Source organism: Populus nigra, chromosome 7, assembly GCF_951802175.1.
Source record: "Populus nigra chromosome 7, ddPopNigr1.1, whole genome shotgun sequence".
Classification (NCBI taxonomy): Eukaryota; Viridiplantae; Streptophyta; class Magnoliopsida; order Malpighiales; family Salicaceae; genus Populus; species Populus nigra.
The window spans coordinates 13,984,689-14,007,755 of record NC_084858.1 but is presented as its reverse complement, the minus strand read 5'-3'; the positions used below and the strand labels follow the sequence as shown (position 1 = coordinate 14,007,755).

Below are 23,067 nucleotides of genomic sequence, written 5' to 3'. Positions count from 1 at the left end.
TCGACGGAAAAGATTAGATTATCCGTTTTGATTCTCCAGATTGATATTTATAGATAGATAAACAATGTTTAGAAAATATTTTGTATTTTGCATTTTTTTGTGTTTAATAAAGTCGCATTATTCCATTATAAAAAAAAAATAAAAAAAAAATCTTTGCAAACAAAGGGTTTACCGTTGTGTGACTTAATTTAATCAATTGAAAACGCTGACGTTTAGTACGAAGCAGCAGAGACCAAAACTTGTCTTTCCAAATTCCAACGGTCATATTTTTCTTCGAAATTCAAGAACCCTCTCGCTATAAAAGCAACGGTCATCTCTCTCCCTCCTCTTCCTTTTCACACACAGCCCCTCTCTCTCTGAAAAAAAATTCTCTCTGCGCATCTAAAACAAAAACAATCAGAGATCAAAAGCCTATCATCGATCAGTGGCCTCAAAGTAAGTTTGTCAGATCTAATTTCACTTTCTAATACTTTGGATAGCGTTTTAAATTCTTGAAATCGATTTTGTTTTCTTGTATTTACCTTTGAAAAACCATAATTGTTTTTTACCCTATCCTCTTAAATGAATCCTTTCTTGGTATTGATGCTCTAGTTATTCTCGAATTGTTCAAGTTATTTGATTTGCTGCATGTTTTATACTCCGGTCTGAATTTGTTCTCTATGATTTTTTTTTGTGTGTGAAGTAGAGATTTTAATTCTCTGTTTTCTTAGAAGTAAATCTTCTCTGTTTTCTCAGCAAACAAACAACTTTCTCCTTCTCCGTACGCGTGCAATGTGTATATGATCGATCTTTACTTGTATCATAAATACATGTGATTCTGCTGATTTTTCTATTGTTATGTAAAAATCTAGTGATCTGGTTTTGGGTTGCTTGGTGCACTTAATTTTATTTTCAGCATAATATCTGTATTTTAAACACGGGGTTAGGACAATGAGTCTTTTAAGTTGAAGGGTCTTGTATTCTATTATGTTGTACTGTGATTAATCTGTTTGTAGAGACTAATCAGTTTTAACAAATATTTGAAAGGGAATCAGAGGATAATCAGTTTCAACAAATATTTGACAGATTGCTACTTCTAAACTTTTAACAAGGTTTGATTCTTTTTTCTTTATTCCCTTCCTTGAATGGATTGCTTGTTCTTGTCTTTAGATTTTGGAAAATCTTGCTTTCACAATCTACTTTCATTTTCGCTTGTATTAATACTCATTGTTGTTGCTAGATTTGTAATCCCAAATCTCTATATTTCATGCTATTCTGTTTGATAGAGGATTCAAAATAACGAAAGTATGATTTGTGATCAATGCCACTGTTACACCAGATGTTGAATTGGTTTCACGAATTCGTCCATCTTCTTGACAAGCAGTGTATGTTTTATCTTATTGATTATTCAGTTACAATGATTTACATATACCATGCTTGGTAGAGCTATGGAGATTCTAAGAATTTCAGGAAATGTTATGGGAGTATTTGTCCTAGAGTTTAGCTGGTTTGTTCTGACTTGCTTCGTGTGGGGTTTGTGCTCTTGGGGGTAACTTGTTTTCTTAGTTACTTTTTGAAACTGAATTTATGGAATAATTCGGCCATCCTTTCCTTATTTTACATGGTTTATCAAGGGTATTAACCAGTTCCAATGCTTTTGCAGAATATTTCTTTGAACTCATTTACAGCACGAATGGCATCACTAGTGAGTAGACGGACACCTCTCGGTGATTTGTCAAATTCAATGAAGGCTGTTGCCTCTCGAATTCCACATGACGCAAGCAAGATGAAAAGTATCTCCAAAGCACCAGGGAAATGGCAAACTGCTGGCAGAAAACCACTTTCCGACATTTCTAATTCAAGGAAGCCTGAGACAAAAAAGCAGAGTTTCAATGCAAAGAAGCTAACTGTCTTGACAGAGGAACCAGATCAAACCAGTGCAATTGCAGAGGAAAAGTTTCTGCACAATCATCAGGAATGCATCAAAGCACAGACAAGAGCTATGGACATCAATGAGTTTCTGCAATCAATTGGACTAAAAGATGGTAATGGGAACTTAACATTCTTCTGCTTATAATCACTGCAGAATCTTTCCTTGTAAAATTCAATTCACATTTTATTATTTTGTCCAGATTTTTCCAAGCAGTTGGCAACTCCATGTTCACCGCTGGCATCAATTACAATGAAGGTCACTTTGCTTATTTCCCTTTCCTCGTTTCTTCATTCGGGTCTTTCTTTCTTGTTTCATAAACTAACTTTTCCTTAATGAATTATCTAAACAAAATACTGGTTTCTATTTAATGCTCAGAGTCCCCCTAGGCCCTTGCAACTGGAAGCGACGGTCGAGCAGCTCCTTAAAGATCAATCTTGGGAATTCAATCTTGATTCTCCATCTCCTTTCAGAACGCCAATATCACCAAGGAATTATAGGGAGTGGAAGGATCAAGACTACTGCATCAGCTTTAAGTTGATAGAAACCCCATAGTTGCCAAAGCATTGATTTCTCTCTTCAATGCTCTGCATCTATGTTATGTCAACTCTTTTAGCCTTTTGATCTGGACTGGAAAGGAAAATTTCCTTTTTGGTGATTTTTTGGTTATTGTGGAACGACTGGTAGTGCAGTAGCGTGACATCCATTCTTTAGGATTTGTAGTCACATCATGTTTTCGGATCTCTCGGTGAAGGTTTCTGGTATGTGTGCGTTTATTCTTTAACTGGGATTGATGATGCTAACTTTATCAATGTTTCTTTAACACCCTCCCTTAAACCAAGTTCTTCAAATTTCTTCATGGCCAGAACAAATCAGAGACTTTGTAAAAATATCAGCAACTTAACCATGATTTCTTGATCATTCACCAAATCATTTGGTGATAATATGTTTGCTACAACCATGAAACACGCGATTCTTTGTTAATGCAATAATATATTTATTGTCACGAAAGATCTTTGTTGGCTTGTTTTGATAATGTTGTGTCTCATTAAGCATTTTTCTCAATCACGCTGTTGGAGTAGCACAACTTCCAACTCAAATACTCTACCTCGGTAGTAGAAAGAGCAACTACTTGTTGTTTCTTTAATGACATGATTTCAATATGAGAATATATAGCAAAATGAGTACATAGATTATCGATTGATCGATTTTAGTTTCCTTTCTAACACGCATCCATATAGGTTTTTTTCTAACACGTTGTGATCGTTGATCATTATTTGCTGATGCTATTATCAGTGGGATTTGATCATCTACTAATTGTGATGAATTTTTCATATGACTCTTTTTTCTCATCATTAAGTTTCTTATTTTCTAAAACAACTTGTTCAAACTCCTTTTCTATTCTTTCTCTAAGAGAAGCATAATATGTTAAAGTTCGCTTCTCTTTTCTAGTTCAAATACTTTCCTTTTATTTCTTAAATAGTTTTCTATCTTTTTAAGCTTTTTATCAATACTGCTCTTCATTTCCCTTTTTTGCATCTAAATGCCCAACAAGATGTTTGTTTGTTTGTTTGTTTTGAATCCTGTTGAACCATTAAAATGTTCTTGCTCCATTTTTTTTTAATGAAATCTTCACATTCATAATTAAGTGATTCAACATCTTATTCATGTTGATCTTGTATTACTTTTTTATATACAAGGCAATCAACCTTATCTTTGAGCAACCTAGAAATAACTTCTCTTTTCTCAGTTACACGTTTGACTTTCTTTTTTAACTTTTCTTTTACTTTATTAATAAACTCCCACTTGGTTTTAAATTCGCCCTTTTATTTTTCTTGTTCATATGACAATACATCATTAAAGACACCTCTTCTTCCTTTTCCATGTTACAGCTTGCCAAAAACAAAGTCTTAGAAGCACACATTTTTATTATTTGAGTTTTTAAGCTGGCACTCATACTAATAATGATCAAACATTTTGCAATGATGACATTGAATATGAGATTTACAATTTTTTCTATGGTGATCATACTTCTAGTATTTATGGCATTGAATTTGAGACTTGTGGTGCTGATTTGAATCTCCTTCACCTCTATTTTTTGTTCTTCCATTGCAACCTTGACATTGATCAAAATTGTTATTTCTTCCACCTCTATGTCTACTACCTTGACCACATTGATTGTGCTTAATCATGTTTAAAACTTTCTTCTTTGTCATCATGTTCAACTGAGATTGCAATGCATCTTCAATGGATACTATAGACTTTTTTGAATTATGTAGACTTTTTTGAATTCAAGCGAAGTTCATGAGCTGCTGATAAACCTTGTAATTCATCAATTGACATCTCACTCAAATCTTTTGATTCTTTAATAGTTTTTACCATGTACTCAAAACGAAGTGTTCCGCTTCAAAGCATTTTCATTATAACTAAAAGATCTTTCATCTTTTCTCTATAACTAGAAGTCTAGCGAGTTGCTAAACCCAATATACTTAGGTTTATACATATTCCAAGCCCAAGTTAGTATGGGTCTGACAAGTTGTCAGACTTAATATACTTAGGTTCAATTATGTGTTGAGTCCAAGGCTATGTGGACATGACAAGTTGTCATATCCAATATACTTGGGTTAAGCCAAAAGCTGAAATAGAGTTGGTGGGGGTCCAACAAGTTTTGAGACCCAATATGCTTAGGGTGCATCCATGTACTAAGCTCAAGGTAACATGGATCTAAAAAGTTGTTAGACTCAATATACTTGTGTCCAACCATATATATTTAGCCCAACTAAACGTGGATTGAGCGAGTTGTCAAACCTAATATACTTGGACCCGACTTTGTGCTAAGTTCAAATCAACATGGGTTTGAAAAATTATCAGACCCAATATATTTAGGTTCAACTATGTACGTAGCTCAAGTCAACGTGAGTTTGATAGGTCGCTACACCTTACATGCTTGAGTTCAATCATGTATTAAGTCCAAGGCAACATGTCTCCCCTAGGTTTGGTTATGCGTCAAACCCAATTGGTCTGAAGATCATTAAAGATCCATATAAAAACCATAGGGTTTTGTCTTTAGTCTATTAGCATTTATTGTCCATGTCAGAAATAATCATCACCATATATCTATAGATGTATAAAAATGTTTCCAAAGACCTACCATATAACATCCCTAAAATTTCAAACAATATCAAGTTTAATATTACGTTATGGTTTATGAAAAAACAAGGAAAAGTTTTTTTTTTTCTCTACTAAAATTTTAACAAAATTCTGTTTGAAAACTCTATTTTCCTAATGTCATGAATTGTCCATGTCAGAAATAATCATCACCATATATCTATAGATGTATAAAAAGTTTTCTAAAGACCTACCATATAACATCTCTAAAATTTCAAACAATATCAAGTTTAATATCACGTTATGGTTTTCGAAAAACCAAGGAAAAGTTTTTTTTTTCTCTACTAAAATTTCAACAAAATTCTGTTTGAAAACTCCATTTTCCTAATGTCGATATCATATCTTAATCATTATTCAATCCATTTAAGATCCATTCAACTAGATTGTTCCCACAATAATCATTAACGACAATGACTAAGAGTTTATGATTACAACTTAATTTATACATTATAATAACATGAAGTTTATATATGCATTACATAATATTTATGGAGAGATTACCGATAAATATCATATCATGGATATTTACAAAATGTTCATACTTTAAAACTATTCGATATTAGTTATGATTACATATTTTAATAGTTTATGAATTTATCATTTACAAATATAAATAACCAAAATAAATAATATAAATATGTCCCTAATATGAAATCTAAACCAGCACAAAGACAATAAAGTAACTATTCATGCCAATCTTGAGTTGTACCTAAAATATCCACACAAAATAATCATGAATACTTCATGATTAATCTTCACCATTTAAATTAAGTAACTTAATTTTGGTACTTCATCAAATAAATGTAATTATTAAACAAAATACCCTCTACATGTAATTCATATTTCATTTCCATGTTACAACATACCAAACATCTAATATTTTCGATTTAAATTCGGCAATCCATATTGGAGAACCTATAATTTGGCTTTCCTTCTCAAAAGCTATTCATTATAACAATTCCTTCAACGAAAATCCACGCTACACGACAATTCCTTCAATGAAATTCCATACCATACAACAATTCCTTCAACAAAATTCCATGTTACACGACAATTCCTTCAAAAGAATTCCAGACCATACAACAATTTCTTCAACGGAAGTCCCTATCATATGGCAATTCCTTTATCGGAATATGAAATCAATTATGACATTCCCTTAGGAGGCCTTAGTTCATCATTTAATCAAACTCTTTTGTCTCACGTATGCTCAACAATATTACCATGTATTCTTACATTTAAGGAATTCATAAATTAAATGAAAATGCACAAAACAAAAAGTCAAGCTGCATGGCACCTATGTGCTGCTGTCTGGCACATAATAGTCCTTACTAGCACAACTTATATGGCCTCCTTGCATCATCATCACCAAACACATTTTTCAGATTCAATTCCAGTCATCTTATTTCAAGCAATTTAATTCTCAATTCTTCAATTAATCCAAGTGTTACTTATTTATCTAACATGTTACTTAACACAAATCAAACATAACAAAATAGTTCATCATTCAATCTATATTCAATTTTATACAATTTCATATAATTTACAATTTTTTCCTTCCAAACCCAACAATTTAATTACTCAATATTTCATCGTTTCATTAATTCAACTCAATAAAAATCATTATTCGCATAATCCTACACTCATTTATAACACAATTAATAGTCAATATCATAAATGTATAATTTATCCTTATTGTTCTCTTTATGGTCGTTCTTATAATCCTTCTTTACCTATCAATTTTCTTCATCATTCTTCCATGAATTCACTCCCATAAATGTTTATAAAATTCCTAGAAACAATTTCTAAGAAATTTACTTTTCCCTAAATTTCATCTCGAAAATCCTAATTCAATTTTGCTAAAATTTGCCCAAAATCAACTAACTCTTGTTCAAATTGACATAGTGGAGTTCCAAACATCTTACGTGATTACAAAATATATTTCAAAAATCAACAAATTGAATTTTTCAAAACTGCTCTTTCTTCCTTTTATTTCTTCATTTTCTCTCTCTAATTTAATCTCCCCTCTCCTTGATCCTTTAGAATTTCTAGTATTGATGTGTTCCTATCTCTTTCTCTCTTTCAAAACCCTATCTTTTCACTTATAGACCTTACTCTAGTCCTTCAAGGTGAAAGGAAGGAAAAAGAAATGAAAATGTTTTTTTCTTTATTGCTGCACACTATCAAGTTATAACAAAGACAATAGCCAAAATGGTGTAATTGTTTTGAGAAACACTCTGACTGTTTTCTATAAATCGGTCTAACGGTTTCTTAAAACAATTAGACCATTTCTGCTTTTTTTAAAACATATATATTTGACCATAAAGTTTTTTTTTCTTAACTCTGGTTTCCTCATTTATTCTATTCTTTTTCTTATTTCATTTTATTACGCCATGATTTCTATTACATTATTTTTAATTTATCTCAGGTTTTACATACCTTATTTTCATCTCATTAATGATATGTAAGGGATGTTTGCTCCTCATTAATAAAGTGTAAGAGATTTTTATCTCTAATTAATATCATCAGGGCCAAATGATTTCAGTTCCTCCACTCTATCAAAACGACAAGTTCTTAATTATAGATATCTGTGAATTACCCAGGTAAGAGGTTCACACTTCTTACTCTCTAGACATTCATACCTTAATCCTTTGAGCATTTATCATATAAAAACAAAAACAATCACTATTGGTCTTGGATTTTTAAGTTATTTCTTTTATTTATTACAATATCCATTTAAAATTATTAATTTTATCATCAGAAAATCCCTAAAAAAAAATATTGATATAAACATTTAATTAACTATTATGAAAACATCAAATAACTTAAATTTTAAGTCATTGAATTGTGGGTCATCATCTGAAGAAGTTATAACACCATGACCGGAACCTAAACTCTTTAATGAAGTAAACGAAATGATTCATCGATGATGTAACTCTTTGTTGGCATTGTGATAAGGTCTTGCCAATGAATGATTAACACGTTAATGACCATGGAATTTTATAGTCTTTATGCAAAGAATTGTTTTAGTTTCAGATAATTATTTAATTTCATTTATTTGCAAGTGATTACTTTTCACCAAATGCATCTCAATATGAGTCATAACTCATCACATTCCAAGAAACCTCCTCCAATTATTATTTACTATAAAAAGTATAAATACTTGATCAATTTATTTTTTATTTGTGGAAAGTACAAACCAATTTTTTTTAAATTTAAACATATAATTGGGTTGATTCAGAATTAACCAATCCAGAATTTGAAATCATCTAAAAACAAAAAAAAAATATAGCTGATCAAGTTAAAAAGTCAGTAAATATAATGAATTTGCTGTTAACTCATTGATTTTTGTTTTAATTATTCTTACAAGAACACCATTATTTAGATTTTTTTTTAATATATTTTGTTTTCGAAGTCGATTGAGATCGACCGTCCAACCTATAATTCAAGTTGGGTTTTAAAAAGCATAATGGGATAATAATTGATTAGGCAAAGGCAAAGGCAAAGGCAAAGGCAAACAAAATTCCAAGTCCCAATTTTCCTTGAAGTGATAACCAACCTAAAGAAAAGAAAAAGAAACTCGGGCCCACCACACACAGACCGTCGAATCATCAATAAATTAAAGGCTGCTTTCTTTTTAGACTTTTTAGCCTTCCGACTACACACGCACACAGAGGATCACTCGTTCAGACCATCTCCGTTGACGGTCAAAGCTAGAGTGTCCTTCCCAGAAATAATAAATCCGAAAAGAAAAATACGAACTCCCACGAAATCTCCGCCACCCAATACTTGTCACTTTCTCATTGGACCCCTAACTTCATGACCTCTCTTTTAATAAGCCCAAAGTACCCCTCCCTCGCAGTCCTTTTAACGAGCCCAAAATACCCCTCCCTCGTAGTTTCTTCCCCTCCATTTCACGCACAGAGAGAGACCCGTGTCTGCAGATTCTCTTTTCAAGGTAGCGTTACATTTTTGTTTTGTTTTTAGGGTTAGATCTGTGGTTTTAATTTTGTGGATTTATGTTATTTGTGATTTGTTTGGATTTATTTAGTGTGTTTTTTTTCGATCTGCTGAGATTTATGTGCTTTTTAATTTTTTTGTGGTTTGTTTGGATGCTGAGAAAGTTTAGGAAATGTTGGTTTTGGTGTCTTTTGGTTTATCTTAATGTGTTATGACGCTTAACTGATTGGTTTCGCTAAATACAGGAGGTTTTTTGTTTTTAATTTTTTTTTGGAGATAGCAAAGCATATGAGGTCAGAATTGATTGTTACGATTTGCCGAAGAATATTTTTGAAAGTAATGGGATCGGTAGCTTGGATTCGGGCTTTTAATTATGGGGCCAAGAGTCTGAATTTCCAAGTGAAATTGTTACAAGATGAAACTTTTTGTATGCTAAGGTGTGGTTTTGCCGTTTCCATTTACGTCTGTGAATCTGATCTGTTTTATTAACGAGAAAATCTTGGAGAAATTAAGGAATTAGAGTTTGATTTATTATTAATTGGAGAGTGGACGTTCATTTCTAGTTGGTCGGTTTTGGGATTAAATTTTTTGTTGCAAAAACAATAACGACTTTCTAAATGACATGTAGAAATCAGATCTCATAACTTGATCTAGGGCTGTGATTTTGTTAATGTTGCAGAGATCTTTGAAGGATAATTCTTGCCATTCTTTTTGGGGTTGTTGAGAACTTGTGTTATTTCAACTTTCTTAGCGTCTCTAGGCTCTAGCTGACTTGGTTCAAGCTTGAGGGATTTCATTCTAAAGCTTGCAAAAGGTCTGCAATTTTTGTAAATTATTAATAACTTACGGATGAAAAAGTTAATAATCAATAGATGGAGACATGTTATTGAGTGGTTGATGGAAGAGTTAATTTATGAATCTGTGCAAGCTAGTTATGTAATTAAATGTAGCCCTTAGAGTTCGATATTGTCCAGCTCATTCTAATGATACATGTGTTTGGAACTTCCTTGCAGAAGTAACTTTTAGTTTGATATAAAAATGTCGCCAACTGAATCATCACGTGAAGAGCATGTTTACATGGCCAAGTTGGCCGAACAGGCTGAACGTTATGAAGAAATGGTGGAGTTTATGGAGAAAGTTGCAAAGACAGTTGATTCGGAGGAGCTAACTGTGGAGGAAAGGAACTTGCTCTCCGTAGCCTACAAAAATGTCATTGGAGCTAGGAGGGCTTCTTGGAGGATCATATCTTCCATTGAGCAGAAGGAAGAGAGCAGAGGAAATGAAGATCATGTCACAATCATCAAGGAGTACAGGGGCAAAATTGAAGCTGAGCTCAGCAAGATCTGTGACGGAATCTTGAACCTCCTTGAGTCGCATCTTATTCCCTCTGCCTCATCTGCTGAGTCCAAGGTATTTTACCTCAAGATGAAGGGTGATTACCATAGGTATCTTGCTGAGTTTAAGACGGGGGCTGAGAGGAAGGAAGCTGCTGAGAGCACTTTGTTGGCTTACAAGTCTGCTCAGGTGGGCCCTTTTTGTGCCAGCATGTTGCCAATTTTTATAAATTTGAATTGTTATTGTCATTGTTGTTTTTGCTATTTAGCTTTATATGTGCAACTATTATTTCTCTGCTTAGTTTGCTGTTGTTTTATTTGTTGCAGGATATTGCACTTACTGAACTGGCTCCTACTCACCCAATAAGGCTTGGGCTTGCTCTTAACTTCTCTGTCTTCTACTATGAGATCCTTAACTCTCCTGATCGTGCTTGCAATCTTGCCAAGCTGGTATTTCCTCGCATACAATAGCATTTAGCATGTATTTGCCTCTATGTTTATAGGCAAGTTGTGAAAAGCATAGTCTTCTGTTTTCTTTTCATTATTATTTTGAGTAAAAGGAAGTGATTGGTGTTTTTCTTTGCTTTTGGGAGCATATTTCTGGCTCTCCATTCCTCTCGTTGTTTTTAATTAGTAAATTTTATAACTGGCATGGAATTGGATCCTAGCTATTAACTTGTGGAAAGCTTAACAGTATTGAGTGCTTTAATAGTTGTTGGGTCAATAATGCAAGTAAATTGTTTGCTTAAACTTGGTTTAGTTAGTTTGTAAAGCATTGATGCCAGTACATTTGGTTTCTCCCCTAAATGTAACTATGTATTGGTCCATAGGGTTGTCATGTTTCATTAATGTTCATTCATTGAGATATCTTTTTTGTCCCTTCTTCACTTTACTAAATAATATTACAATTTAGTGAAATCAGTTTGCTTTGTAATTGGTTCATACCAGTACACTCGTTCTTTTATACTCAATTTGTTCTGTATTAATATAAAACCTAGTTGATAAGCCATGTTTCCTTAAACATAAGTTGATCTATTCAGTCCTTAGTGTCGATATCTTTAATTGCATACCAATCACTGACCAATTTCTTGGTCCTATTGACATCACTAAAAAGTACTATATTTGGGCAGGCTTTTGACGAGGCTATTTCTGAGCTGGATACATTGGGTGAGGAGTCTTACAAGGACAGCACATTGATCATGCAACTTCTCCGAGATAATCTGACACTCTGGACCTCTGATATCACGGTCTCTCTCCATCTCTCTCTCTCATATTCATATTCTTTCCCCAAGGTTGCACACGTGCACACCCATTTGCACATTTGTGTAAGCATGCATTTATGTACATGTGTTTGTTGAGGTTTGGCCGACCCCTGAAGCTGTCTAACCATTCTCGCTTCTAATTACAGAATCATTAAATCCTGTTTTGGAACCATATGTGCAGAATAACCCATTTGTGCATTGCATTTTTTTTTAAAACGCTATGTGCTTTGCATTTGGAACTTGCAACAATCACTACCTGAGTGGACAGAGTTGACAACATTCTCTTAAGCTCAAAGGCAAATTATGCCTGATACTATATGTTATGTTCGCCAATTTATGTTGGCTTGTTCAGGACCTTTTTTTTTTATATCACAATTCATCATTGTTGAAGTTATAGGGCATCTTATGAGAGACCTAAGCAGAGTATGATACTAGAATGGTCTTGGGTGGTTTTGACCTGATGTTGCTTATGCATGAGCAACTGCTTGTAACTTTCAAAGGCTTTTAGTTTATATTATTCTGGTTATGCTTGATGTGTTCATTTTTCCAATTTTAGGATGACGCCGACGAGATCAAGGAAGCATCAAAACGTGAATCGGGCGATGGGCCGCAGTGATGAAGTTCAGTTCATAGGATATATGCACTCTGTACTTCTATCTTGTGAAATTTACAGACGCCTGTGGGTTGTTGTAGTTGGATTTATTAATGAATTTGATAATCTTGAGTGCCGTGCCACAGTACTTGGGATTGAAATGTACCAACAGATTATCAAGTTTTTAGTATTGATGCCTACAATCTGGGTTGATGTTTTTATCAGATTTTCATCTTCCAATTCTGGGTTTGATGTTCCTTGTGGCTCTGCTATATGATATTACATCAGTGACGAAACTACTTGTTTCGAATTTTTAGCATTCAAAACCCTGTTTGGTTTATCAGTAACACCTTTAGGTGGTTGTAGGAGAACAGAACAGGAATTATAAAAGTTCCCGAATCAGTTTCCCTCCTTTTAGGTCATCGGAACATCAAGCATATACCCTCCATAGTAACTAGCTCCGATGGTATATAACCGTGGATGATTAAAGTTGAATGTATAGGCGTTTATTCAACTAGACCAAGTTGGACTTCCAGAGAATGCCAAGTGGACGAGCAATTTGTACGTGCCATTGTAAAGTACTTAACTGAAAGGGAAAAAGACAAGTTGAGAGTAGAGCCTTGCCATGGCTTGAAATGGATTAATTTGTTGGATTTCTTCGTTGTGCTTTGAAATGGATTAATTTTTTATTTGAAGAAAAACATTTTAAAAAACATGGGAAATCCATTACCAGATCAAGTAGGGTTAGAGATGATGTTACAATGGTTGGCATCTTAAAGTCGTGTTGTAAAATGACAAGTAAATTAAACCTACAAATCCACAAAAAAGGAACCTCAAGGTTGTCCTTTTCCACTAAACTACGATTCTGGCTAAAGCTTTTTAGACCACTGTCCGAATCCAATTCACCTCGCATAAACAAGACGATAGGCAGGGAAAAAGGGAAAAACCCCACTAACCCCAAAAACCCTTTAAAAAACCTCCTCTTTATAAATACACCCACGTACTTATTTCTTTGTCGCTTTCTCTCCAATGGCAACCGAGTCCTCTGTGATTGCCTGGTAAGCATCCTCTCTCACTTTTAACTGTATAAAACACATGTGTACAAGTACAATCATGGCAATGTTTTCGGTTTTATTTTGTTTGTGAAATATGAAACAGGGGATCGGGCGAGGATGGCCAACTAGGGATAGGGAACAACGAAGACAAAGAATGGGTTTGCGTTGTCAAAGCTCTCGAGCCTTACAAAGTTCGCTCTGTTGTTGCAGGAAGTCGCAACTCTCTTGCCATTTGTGATGATGGCAAGGTTTTTATTTTTCTTACCCTTCTCTGGCTTTAGCTGGAATACTAGTATGCACTGAATAGTTTGTTTGATATCAATGGTAAAAATTTGATTTAAGCTTGTCTTATTAGCTTCTAGTAAAAAAATAATGATTGAAAGTTCAGCCTTTTGACTCATAGTAAAGTTTTAAATTTCAAGTCCTTTAAGTAGCTGATGATTAAAGTAGTTGAATTTTTTTTTAGTGAAATAACCCTGAAATTTATTTGGATTAAAGTAATTAAATAACTTGATTAGATTTATTGACTTGTTATTGATTTGGACTGAGTCAAGAATAAAAAAAAGAAGAAGCTCAACTTGAATGAATTGTTGAGGACACTTTTGTTTATGCATGCAGCATTTTTTTTGGTTTACAATATGTTGGTGTTAATGTAAATGGGTTTTTTGAAAAAAAAATATTTTGATTGATATTGCTAGTTGTTTACTTGGGGTTGGAACCAAAGAGGGACATTAGGACATCCACCAGAGACCAAAACCGAGAACATTCCTAGCCAGGTCAAGGCTCTTGCTAATGTCAACATTGTTCAGGTAATATTTTTTCTTTGGTTACTTTTTTTGAAAACCATGATGATTATGCTTCTCTTTGGTTATGCGATGGTTCGTGTGTGTCTAAGTCTGTGTGTCAATCATTTTGTTCTAATATTTTGTTTTTGGGTTTCTTGATTTTTAGGCAGCTATTGGTGGCTGGCATTGTTTGGCTGTTGATGATCAAGGACGTGCTTATTCTTGGGGTATGCAATGATCCCCTTTTAGTTTTTTTCTTGAATTAATCATCTTATTGTCTGCTTATAAGAATGAATCATTGAGATAACAAGGAGGTTTTTTCCCTGTATCTGAATAGCATTGCTTGGTTAGGTTAATTGCTGCATGAAAGAAAAAAGTTGCCGAAAATACAATGATTTTGTTTTTTGTATGAATGAAAATTCATGTTCATACTTTTTTCTTCCTTCTTTCTCATGAATGTAGTTTGTTTACTCAATGTTCATATATAAGTGGAAGAACTAATGAATTTAAAAGTATGATATATTTTTAACAATGTAGGTGGGAATGAATATGGCCAGTGTGGTGAAGAACCTGAGAGGAAAAATGACACTGGGAGGCCTTTGAGAAGGGATATAGTCATCCCCCAACGCTGTGCATCAAACCTTGTAGTTCGCCAGGTGATTTTCTTTTCTATCAATCATTATAGAGTGCAGGAGTTGAATTATTTTAAGGAATCCATTTCAATATCTTCCCCTGCACCTCCCAAGCTGTATGAAATATGAATATGGTTTCAGATTGCCTCTGTGGTTGTTATGTACAAATGAATACTCAGGAATCTACTATTTGTATTTAATTTCATCCCCTTTTCCTTGTTTGGGTTTTATTTGCTCTTCGAATGATATTGTAGAAGAGGATGGTTAACTGTGCATGCTTATTTTTCAAGGCATTAATTAAGTCTATTAATAGTATGTAACTTCTTCCTGCGGCTGCTTGCTATAAGCCAAGAAAGCTGACCGACAATCTTAGAGTGACATGAATACTCAAGAACGGTATTTGAGATGTTAGAGTGCATGCATGAGTTGTAATCCTGCTCCCCCCCCCCCTGCTGGTGGCATCTTACTCATTGAGGCATAAGCCTTAAGTATCGGTTTTATGGATCATAGCAATTTTAGACTAGCATGTGTACAACTCAGAAATTTGCTTTCACTTACCTCCCTTCTATATTTGTGATTGTACTTATATGTTAAATGACATGTCTTGGCCCTCAATTGCTTTTCTGTCTGTTCTAATTGCTGATATGTCATCCATCTCTAATTGCTAATATTTTAGGTAGCTGCTGGGGGTACTCACTCTGTGGTTCTCACACGTGAAGGGCATGTATGGACCTGGGGTCAACCATGGCCTCCTGGAGACATGTACAGTTTCCTTGACTTAATCGTCAATTATGTTTTTACATATCCCTGTTTCTGGTCCTTGCTATATGCTTTTGAAGTGTGCTTGTATGATAGCTTGCTGCATCGTCATATTATTGCTGTTTTAACCACTTGCAGCTTTTCATATTTTCAGAAAGCAGATATCTGTCCCTGTGCGGGTACAAGGTCTTGAAAGAGTGAGGCTCATTGCTGTTGGGGCATTTCATAATTTAGCTCTTCAAGAAGATGGAACTTTATGGGCGTGGGGTAATAATGAATATGGACAGCTCGGAACTGGTGATACTCAGCCAAGATCACAACCTATTCTTGTCCAAGGACTTTCTGGTCTCAATTTGGTTTGTATTACATCCTTAAGTCCCTTTCTGCTTGACTTCTATTTTTATTCCATTTCATTAGGCATCGTTAGTTGCACAATACAGTTTCTCAAAAAATCTCATCTGAAGTGTTAGGATTTATTGATGAATGGGTTCCTCATTCAAGTTTATTTTTGAAAAGTCTTCTTCCCAGATTACCTGAATAAATCCTTTGAAAATATGTCATTTCTTATAATTGGTTGTTTGGAACCTTTCTATGAAAACACTGCCATCATCCAGTCTGAGAGTGCCCCATATGTAGTGCCTTGGCATGATCAAGGTACGATAGTTCGATTTAGTGCAGTGCAAACATGAAAGCTTATAAAAGGGGTGAAGACTCGTGTTATTCAGTGATGCAGAGAATCTGCACTTTAAACTTGTTGACTTCTAATAAAGGCTTACGCTAATGTGCACTGAGATTGGTGATATGGAATGAGCTGTTTTCTTTCTTGTTAATTTCTTAGACATTTTGTGCTTGATTTCAGTTTCATATCTATAATAGCCTGAGTGTATGACTAGGTTGATATTGCTGCTGGTGGATGGCATTCTACTGCATTGACTGATGATGGGGAGGTAAATATGCTCTTTGCTGTCTAAAAGTTTCTTTAATTAGGTTGACCGCATGCTTGTCATTATTATAACCTGTTCAGGTGCAACATTGTATATAGCAGAGAAGTTCATTCAGTTCTGTACTTTCATCTTGACCTTATGTTTTATTCATGTGGGTTATGTTTGGTATGATTTTTGCAAATTGATTCAAGTTGTTTTTCTTGATTTTTGACTCTTTGGATAGAATTATATTTTGAGTTTAATCAAAAGTTAGTTACAAATCCAAGTCAAAATTGTGATTTAATCAAAAGTCAGATTTTTTAATATTTAACTTATGGTATATTACATCTCTTCCTCAAAAGAGTTGCTTTCAAGTCTTAACAAACATACTTCTAACTTAAAGTCATTGTAACTTTATTTTTGTCGTAAGTTGTCTATGAAAAACAACTTCTGAATTATGACTCAGTCAAAAGCTACTTTGTGTGGCAGAGCTTTCCTAGCTTAGGATCAGAAATTCCACTTGTATCAATCTTTAAAAGGTTTGTGTCTTAGGTTAAAGAGTTCGCTTTTAGCTATTGGCTTTCGGGCCATATATAACCCCTTTCTCTTCTCTGACTTTTACATGATGCTTGAATTGGATCTTGCTGATTATAAATAAGAGACGCATCCTTACTCTCAGTATAGGAACTGTATCCATTGCTTTGTGAATAAGGCTCCGCTTGACATGACTTGTGGAAAATGGTTTTTGATTTTGAGCCACAATTCGAAAGCTATATTTCTTAAATAGCTTATGAAAAAAATAAGTGAAGATGTTTGACAAAAATTAACACAAAGCAACTTATTTTGATGAAGGGAGGTGGTACAAGTTAGAATCAATTAGTTGGAAGTTTAAAAATTTTAAAGCAAAATCTTGACTCAATTTTGTAACGATTTTTTGATGAAAGTCAGAAGTTATTTCTAATCAAACATATTTTTAACTTTTCTTGAGTTAAAAGATAAAAATAACTTAATTTAATTTGTGATGTAGGTAGAAGCTACATAGGACAGTATGGTAACTGAATTCACAAGAAAAAGACACATAATACTTAATGAGCAAAGAAGGTTGTAGATGTGAACCCTGAATTCACAACTTTATTATCTAAAAATTAAAGCATATGGTAACTGCCTCCTTAAAAGATTTACAAGACATTTAAATAGGTAAGAAAACACTATCTTAACTAGGAAACAACTAGGAATATGAAAACATAAAGGAAGTAAACAAAAAAGTCGAATTAAAACATAAAATCCAAAAAAAAACATATGAAAAGTAATAAAAAATACCATATCATGAGCATTAGTGCTTAAAACACGATTCTGAAAGATCTGATGGTCTGTTCGGAGGTTGCGCTAGGGAAAATTGCTCGTAGAATCACTTGTTTTCGTAGTCTTAAGGAGCTAACCAGACTTGTCATTCCAAATTTTTTTTCTTGGGTGACTCTCCGCTTTACTATACTTGCTAGCCCGATGCTTAAGTTCACAACATCTGAAACAACGAATTCTGAAACCGGAACCTTGACCCGATGCCTATTGATTTTGTTGAGCTGGCCTAGGTTGTGTGGTGGTAGCCTTCTGATTATTGATATGCCCACCTATATTATTCTAATCTACTTGGAAACTTCTGCTCCTAGTCCTAGCAGTCTATTGTTTCTCTATTGTCAAGGCCCTTTGTTAAGCTTCATAAACTGTTAATAAAGACTGGAGACACAATACCTCCTATATAGACTGCTTTAGATTACTTAAATACCTTGCAACTAACTGCTCTTCTGTTTCTGCTAGATTCCAAGCTGCTAACTGGTAGAAATCATTAGTGTAATCATTGAAAAACTTACCTCATTATCTCAGCGTGTGAAGCCTCTAGTATAAGGTTTGAGAATAACTGAAAAGAAGGAATTGCTCTCTCATCTTCTTCTTCATTTTATCCTAGTCATTGATTTTCAATTTTCCTTGCCTCTCCTGCATCTTCTTCACTGTTCCCACCAGGTAGATGCCTGACCTTTCAATTTGATTGTGATTAATTTAACTTGCGTCTACTCAGGAACTTCGTTATACTTAAAAATCCTCTTGACTTTGTTCAACTAGTCTATAAACTTGTTTGCCTGTAAGGTTCCAGTAAACTTAGAGATTTTGATACGAAACCTAAAATCCCTAAATCTAACTCTTCTCTATCATGAGGTTGTCTTTTCTGTCCACGCCTTTGGGTTCTAAGTACTAGCCAAGGTCCCGTGATCACTCTCCTGGGTATGTTCACGTTGCTCTTTCTATTCTAGTCTACGAGTCAATTATGCGATATGTCTTCATGATGAGCTCCTGGATGTTTCTCCTCGAAGGGGAGCCTTTGCATCCTCCCCATGGACATGCCCCACCCCATAACCATTTCCTACCATGGTTGTTTAGTGGAACACAACAAGCAAACAATTATCAATGAAATTACAGCACACAACAAACAATATAAAACTTAGGACCGTTAGACTCATACCAATTAATGCAGGTAGAAGCTGCATAGGACAATAACAACACGAAATCACAAGAAAAAGATATAAGATACTTATGAGCAAAGAGGGTTTTAGATGTAAACCCTGAATTCACAACTTTATCCTCTGAAAATTAAAGCATATGGTGGTGGCCTCCTTAAGAGGTTTACAAGATCTTTAAAAAGGTCAGAAAACCCTATCTTAACTAGAAAATAGCTAGGAATATGAAAACATAAAGGAAATAAACACAAAATAATCTGAATTAGAACATAGAATCTGAAAAAACATAGGGAAAATAATAAAAACTATCATATCAGAAGCACAAAACACAATTCTGAAAGATCCGACTGTCTGTTTAGTGACACAGTGGTTGTCTTATAAAAAATTGCCTACAGAATCACCTTAAAAATTTGGGCCTGATGTAATGGACAAATCTCTTATTATCGTAGTTTTAAGGAGCTAATCAGATCTGGCTGTTCCAAATCTTTTTTTGGATTTAGACCTATCTTACTAATTCATAAAAACATTTGTTAGGTCTTTTACATAGTTTGTCTAGGCCAAATCCCTATCTAGTAATGTTAAATCATCATCTAAATACTTAGAACCACCTGTGTCAACAAGCCTGGCTACATTAATTTGCAAGTCATACCAACAGAACCTAAACCTAGCTTCCTTCTGATTTTGTTTTTAAGGCGAATCAGGTGTTGCCTTCCTTGTTGCATATGCTACCTTCCTTGTTGCATATGCTACATATGTCACCCGATCTGGTTTTGTTCGTCTTTACCATTTGAGTTGAAAATAATTTTTTGCTTAATACCTGTCTTCTATTGCAGGTGTATGGTTGGGGAAGAGGTGAACACGGAAGAATGGGATTTGGAGATAATGACAAGAGCAGTAAAATGGTCCCCCAAAAGGTTAATCTTTTAGCAGGGGAGGACATTATTCAGGTATCATCAACATATTCATTTGGGACTCTCGGAAATTCTTATTTACGGTTTGTATATAAAACAAATTTTTGGCTTTGGCAACCCAAACTTGCAATTCCTTTTGTTTGTCATGCGTGCATAGGATTGTAAACTACTAAGTTCTACAGAATATGCATGATATGTTTCCTGAGAATGCTCGTTGATATTGAACAATTAAGCTCATCTTTTGTGCCCTTAATATACTGAATGATGTAAGGTCTTTTCGGGACGATGTTGATCATTTGGTGAATTTTGCTTAAACATCAAACTGAACTTGGCACTGAAGTTAATGGTGGAACCATTTCCCTGAAGTACATGACTGGATTTCATGCTCACACATTCACGGGGCGAACTATCTCTGGATTTGGATGCATTAATTTCAGCGATCATAGTATATTGTTAATAGTAATACTTAATCATTGAAGAGCAATTACTCAGGTTTGACAGTAGGTTCCCTCAACCCTTGCTAGGAGCTTTAGGAACTCTGGGAACTGTTTGTTGAGGACTTGCAAGCCTTTTGTTTTTTTAATATAATTTCTAGTGTTGCCCTATATTTGAAGCACATATTTTAGTTTGTTGTGACAATTCTCATTATTGTAATTGATTGTAAAAGGGAGAAAATTGAATTGGTATTTTTTAGCTTGCTATGGTTAAACAGTGTAATATCCTCCCATGGTTCAAGATTGAACTTGTTTTATTTGCAATCCAGGTGTCTTGTGGCGGGACTCATTCAGTTGCGTTGACACGTGATGGGCAGATGTTTTCCGTAAGTATAATCAGCTCTTTTTATTCCAATGGCAATGACATGATATATGGGTGGAGTGCAGTTTTTGTTCATCATAGAGGTTGATTCCTTATCTGCATCTATGCATGGTTATTCTCTCTCTCTCTCTCTCTCTAATATCTTTGCCTGCATGGGCACTTAAACACACGTGCATAGGTTCACAGATATTTGCACTTTTTACCACTTTCTCAGCAAACGACTTGTTTTAATATTGAGTAGTAATATATGCTGACCGGATTTTCTGGCAGTTTGGTCGAGGTGACCATGGACGGCTTGGATATGGGAGGAACGTGACTACAGGTCAACCAATGGAAGTGCCAATAGACATCCCACCTCCTAAAAAACTTCGTGACAATGGAGACGAGGGACACTGGATTGCTAAACTTGTTGGTTGCGGAGGTCGCCATACTTTGGCGATCGTGGAAATGGCAGAGACTTGAATCTAAATAGATTTGACTTGATGTCTAAAAGTCTGATTTTGTATTACGAGACAATGCAAGAACAACTCAGAGAACATTAGCACTGGATAATTTTATAAATTACTGGATGGTATTCACTTTTCCATTTTACTTACGGGAAGAGTTCAATTTCCATGTCGTGGGATATGGTTTTGATGATGTTTCAAAAACTTCAAGTAGTTTGGGGTCAAGTTTATGTCTTGAATAATCAATTAATTTTTTGATTTTGACAATTTAATCCATTTGTTTTAGTCAAGGTAGCTGGAGGTGGGTGTTTGATACTTGCAAAAGATTTTTTTTAATGAATTTATTGACCTTTTAATGATCAAGTTAGTGATTTTTTTAAAAGAAAATGCAATAATATTACAGATAGATATTCTATAAATGAATATGCAATACAAAGAGGACATTTCAAACCTTTTGTTTAAATGATTTATGGTCTATTTACAACCTATGAGTCTTTTTATGAAGATAAGGAGTTAAAGAATAATATTGTCCTCGTAGTATTAAAAAGAAAAAAATATCATTAACATATATATTAATAAGAGATATTTATCTCTGATACATGTATTAATATAGAATGGAATACATGTATTATTATCTTAAAAAAATTTTACACTATCTTTTACACAATACTAATATCGATGAAAATATGGTGGGCTCTCAGAGAATTTTTATACAACTAATGGGTTTTGGGATAGTAGGATCCAAAACGCAGCTAAGCTCAAGGGAGGTTGGGTTTTATAGAGTTTTTTTTGGGCTATTAAATTTGGGTTTATTAGTAGTTCCCCAAGTCTTTGTAATATTTATATGCAAAGACTTGTAAAAATACCTGGTACAACGAGTTTGCCAATTTTATTTTGTATGAGAAACGTAGTGAAAACCTCAGTTAATATACCTGAGAGCCTATGTGTAGGGGATACACCATGTTTGATTTTTTTTTTTTTAAGTATATAAAGGTGAATCATGAAGGATCCATACTTAAAAAATTTCCTAAGAGGGTGAGGTGAAACCATATAGGATTCCATACTTAGAAAATTTTTCTAATAGGTGGAGAAACCTAAGGAGGATGAGCCTATATTTAGAAAGTTTTATAAGAGGTTGAAAGGAATCCATGAAGGGTGGAATCTATTTTTAGAAAATTTCCAAATAGCTGAGGGGAACCCAAGAAAGATGAGTCTATATTTAGAAAATTCTCTAAAAGGCTAAGAGGAACAAATCCCCATCAATGTCCATACTTGAAAAATTCTCAAGGGACAAAGAGGATAGACTCATGTCAACGTCCATACTCAGAAATTTTCTAAAAGACGGAGGAGAATCCAAGGAGGGCTAGCCAATACTTAGAAAATATTCTAAGAGGCTGAGGGGAACGAATCTCAATCGATACCTATACTTGATGATAGGATACAAGATATTGACATATCATATTGACAGATTGTAACAGATTGCATAGCTATAATATAGGTATTTGAATGTATCTCTTAGCTAACGTCTAGGCTATCATTTAGGCAAGTAATATAATATTGTATAACTAATTGCAGATTTGCATGGCTTTGTATAATAACTATAAATACACAGAATCCAACCTTAAAGGGTTGAGCCATTCTTCTACAATATTTTCTTTACTCTTTCACTTGAAAAATTCCTAAGAGGTGGAGGGGATAGACTCATGTCGATGTCCATACTTATAAAACTTTCTAAGGGGCGGAAGGGAACTCAAGGAGGGCTGTGCTATTGCACTAAGGAGACCAAGTCAATCTCTTTCTTGGAGAGTTATTGCATTTTCTTAAGAGTTATTGGAAGTCTGAATGAGCAAAAGTCTGTGGTAACAGGTAAATCCATCAAGCGTTCTAGCCCAAATGTGTCATGAAATGACTTGGAAATGTCATTAGAAAGAAACTGATGACTTTTTGATCAGTTTTCCACATATGACACCAAGGATGATATCCAAAAAATCTAAGTAGCTTGGGGGCA

The 23,067-nt window shown here is 34.3% G+C and overlaps 3 protein-coding genes across 5 annotated transcripts; all 3 read left to right on the top strand.

The window, feature by feature from the left end:
- Window positions 1-321: 321 nt before the first annotated feature.
- LOC133699674 (uncharacterized) lies at window positions 322-2,732 on the top strand. 3 transcript variants are annotated; one of them, XM_062123038.1, is made up of 5 exons: window positions 322-435; window positions 1,035-1,091; window positions 1,643-2,024; window positions 2,112-2,167; window positions 2,288-2,732. In XM_062123038.1, the coding sequence occupies exons 3-5, from the start codon at window positions 1,673-1,675 to the stop codon at window positions 2,462-2,464; spliced, it is 585 nt and encodes a 194-aa protein (XP_061979022.1). In that variant the 5' UTR covers window positions 322-435; window positions 1,035-1,091; window positions 1,643-1,672; the 3' UTR covers window positions 2,465-2,732. The 3 variants fall into 3 exon arrangements, with proteins under 3 accessions (XP_061979022.1, XP_061979020.1, XP_061979021.1); XM_062123036.1 differs by having other exon boundaries at window positions 1,027-1,091; XM_062123037.1 differs by lacking the exon at window positions 1,035-1,091 and having other exon boundaries at window positions 323-435.
- Window positions 2,733-8,873: 6,141 nt separating this feature from the next.
- LOC133700008 (14-3-3-like protein A) lies at window positions 8,874-12,446 on the top strand. The gene is made up of 5 exons (XM_062123559.1): window positions 8,874-9,032; window positions 10,048-10,558; window positions 10,696-10,818; window positions 11,499-11,615; window positions 12,187-12,446. Exons 2-5 carry the CDS (start codon window positions 10,073-10,075, stop codon window positions 12,244-12,246), a joined length of 786 nt encoding a protein of 261 aa, XP_061979543.1. The 5' UTR covers window positions 8,874-9,032; window positions 10,048-10,072; the 3' UTR covers window positions 12,247-12,446.
- Window positions 12,447-13,014: 568 nt separating this feature from the next.
- LOC133700007 (ultraviolet-B receptor UVR8-like) lies at window positions 13,015-21,326 on the top strand. The gene is made up of 11 exons (XM_062123558.1): window positions 13,015-13,280; window positions 13,381-13,525; window positions 13,976-14,086; window positions 14,229-14,289; window positions 14,600-14,718; window positions 15,371-15,456; window positions 15,608-15,809; window positions 16,347-16,400; window positions 19,720-19,833; window positions 20,561-20,617; window positions 20,884-21,326. Exons 1-11 carry the CDS (start codon window positions 13,252-13,254, stop codon window positions 21,073-21,075), a joined length of 1,170 nt encoding a protein of 389 aa, XP_061979542.1. The 5' UTR covers window positions 13,015-13,251; the 3' UTR covers window positions 21,076-21,326.
- The last annotated feature ends 1,741 nt before the right edge of the window (window positions 21,327-23,067 follow it).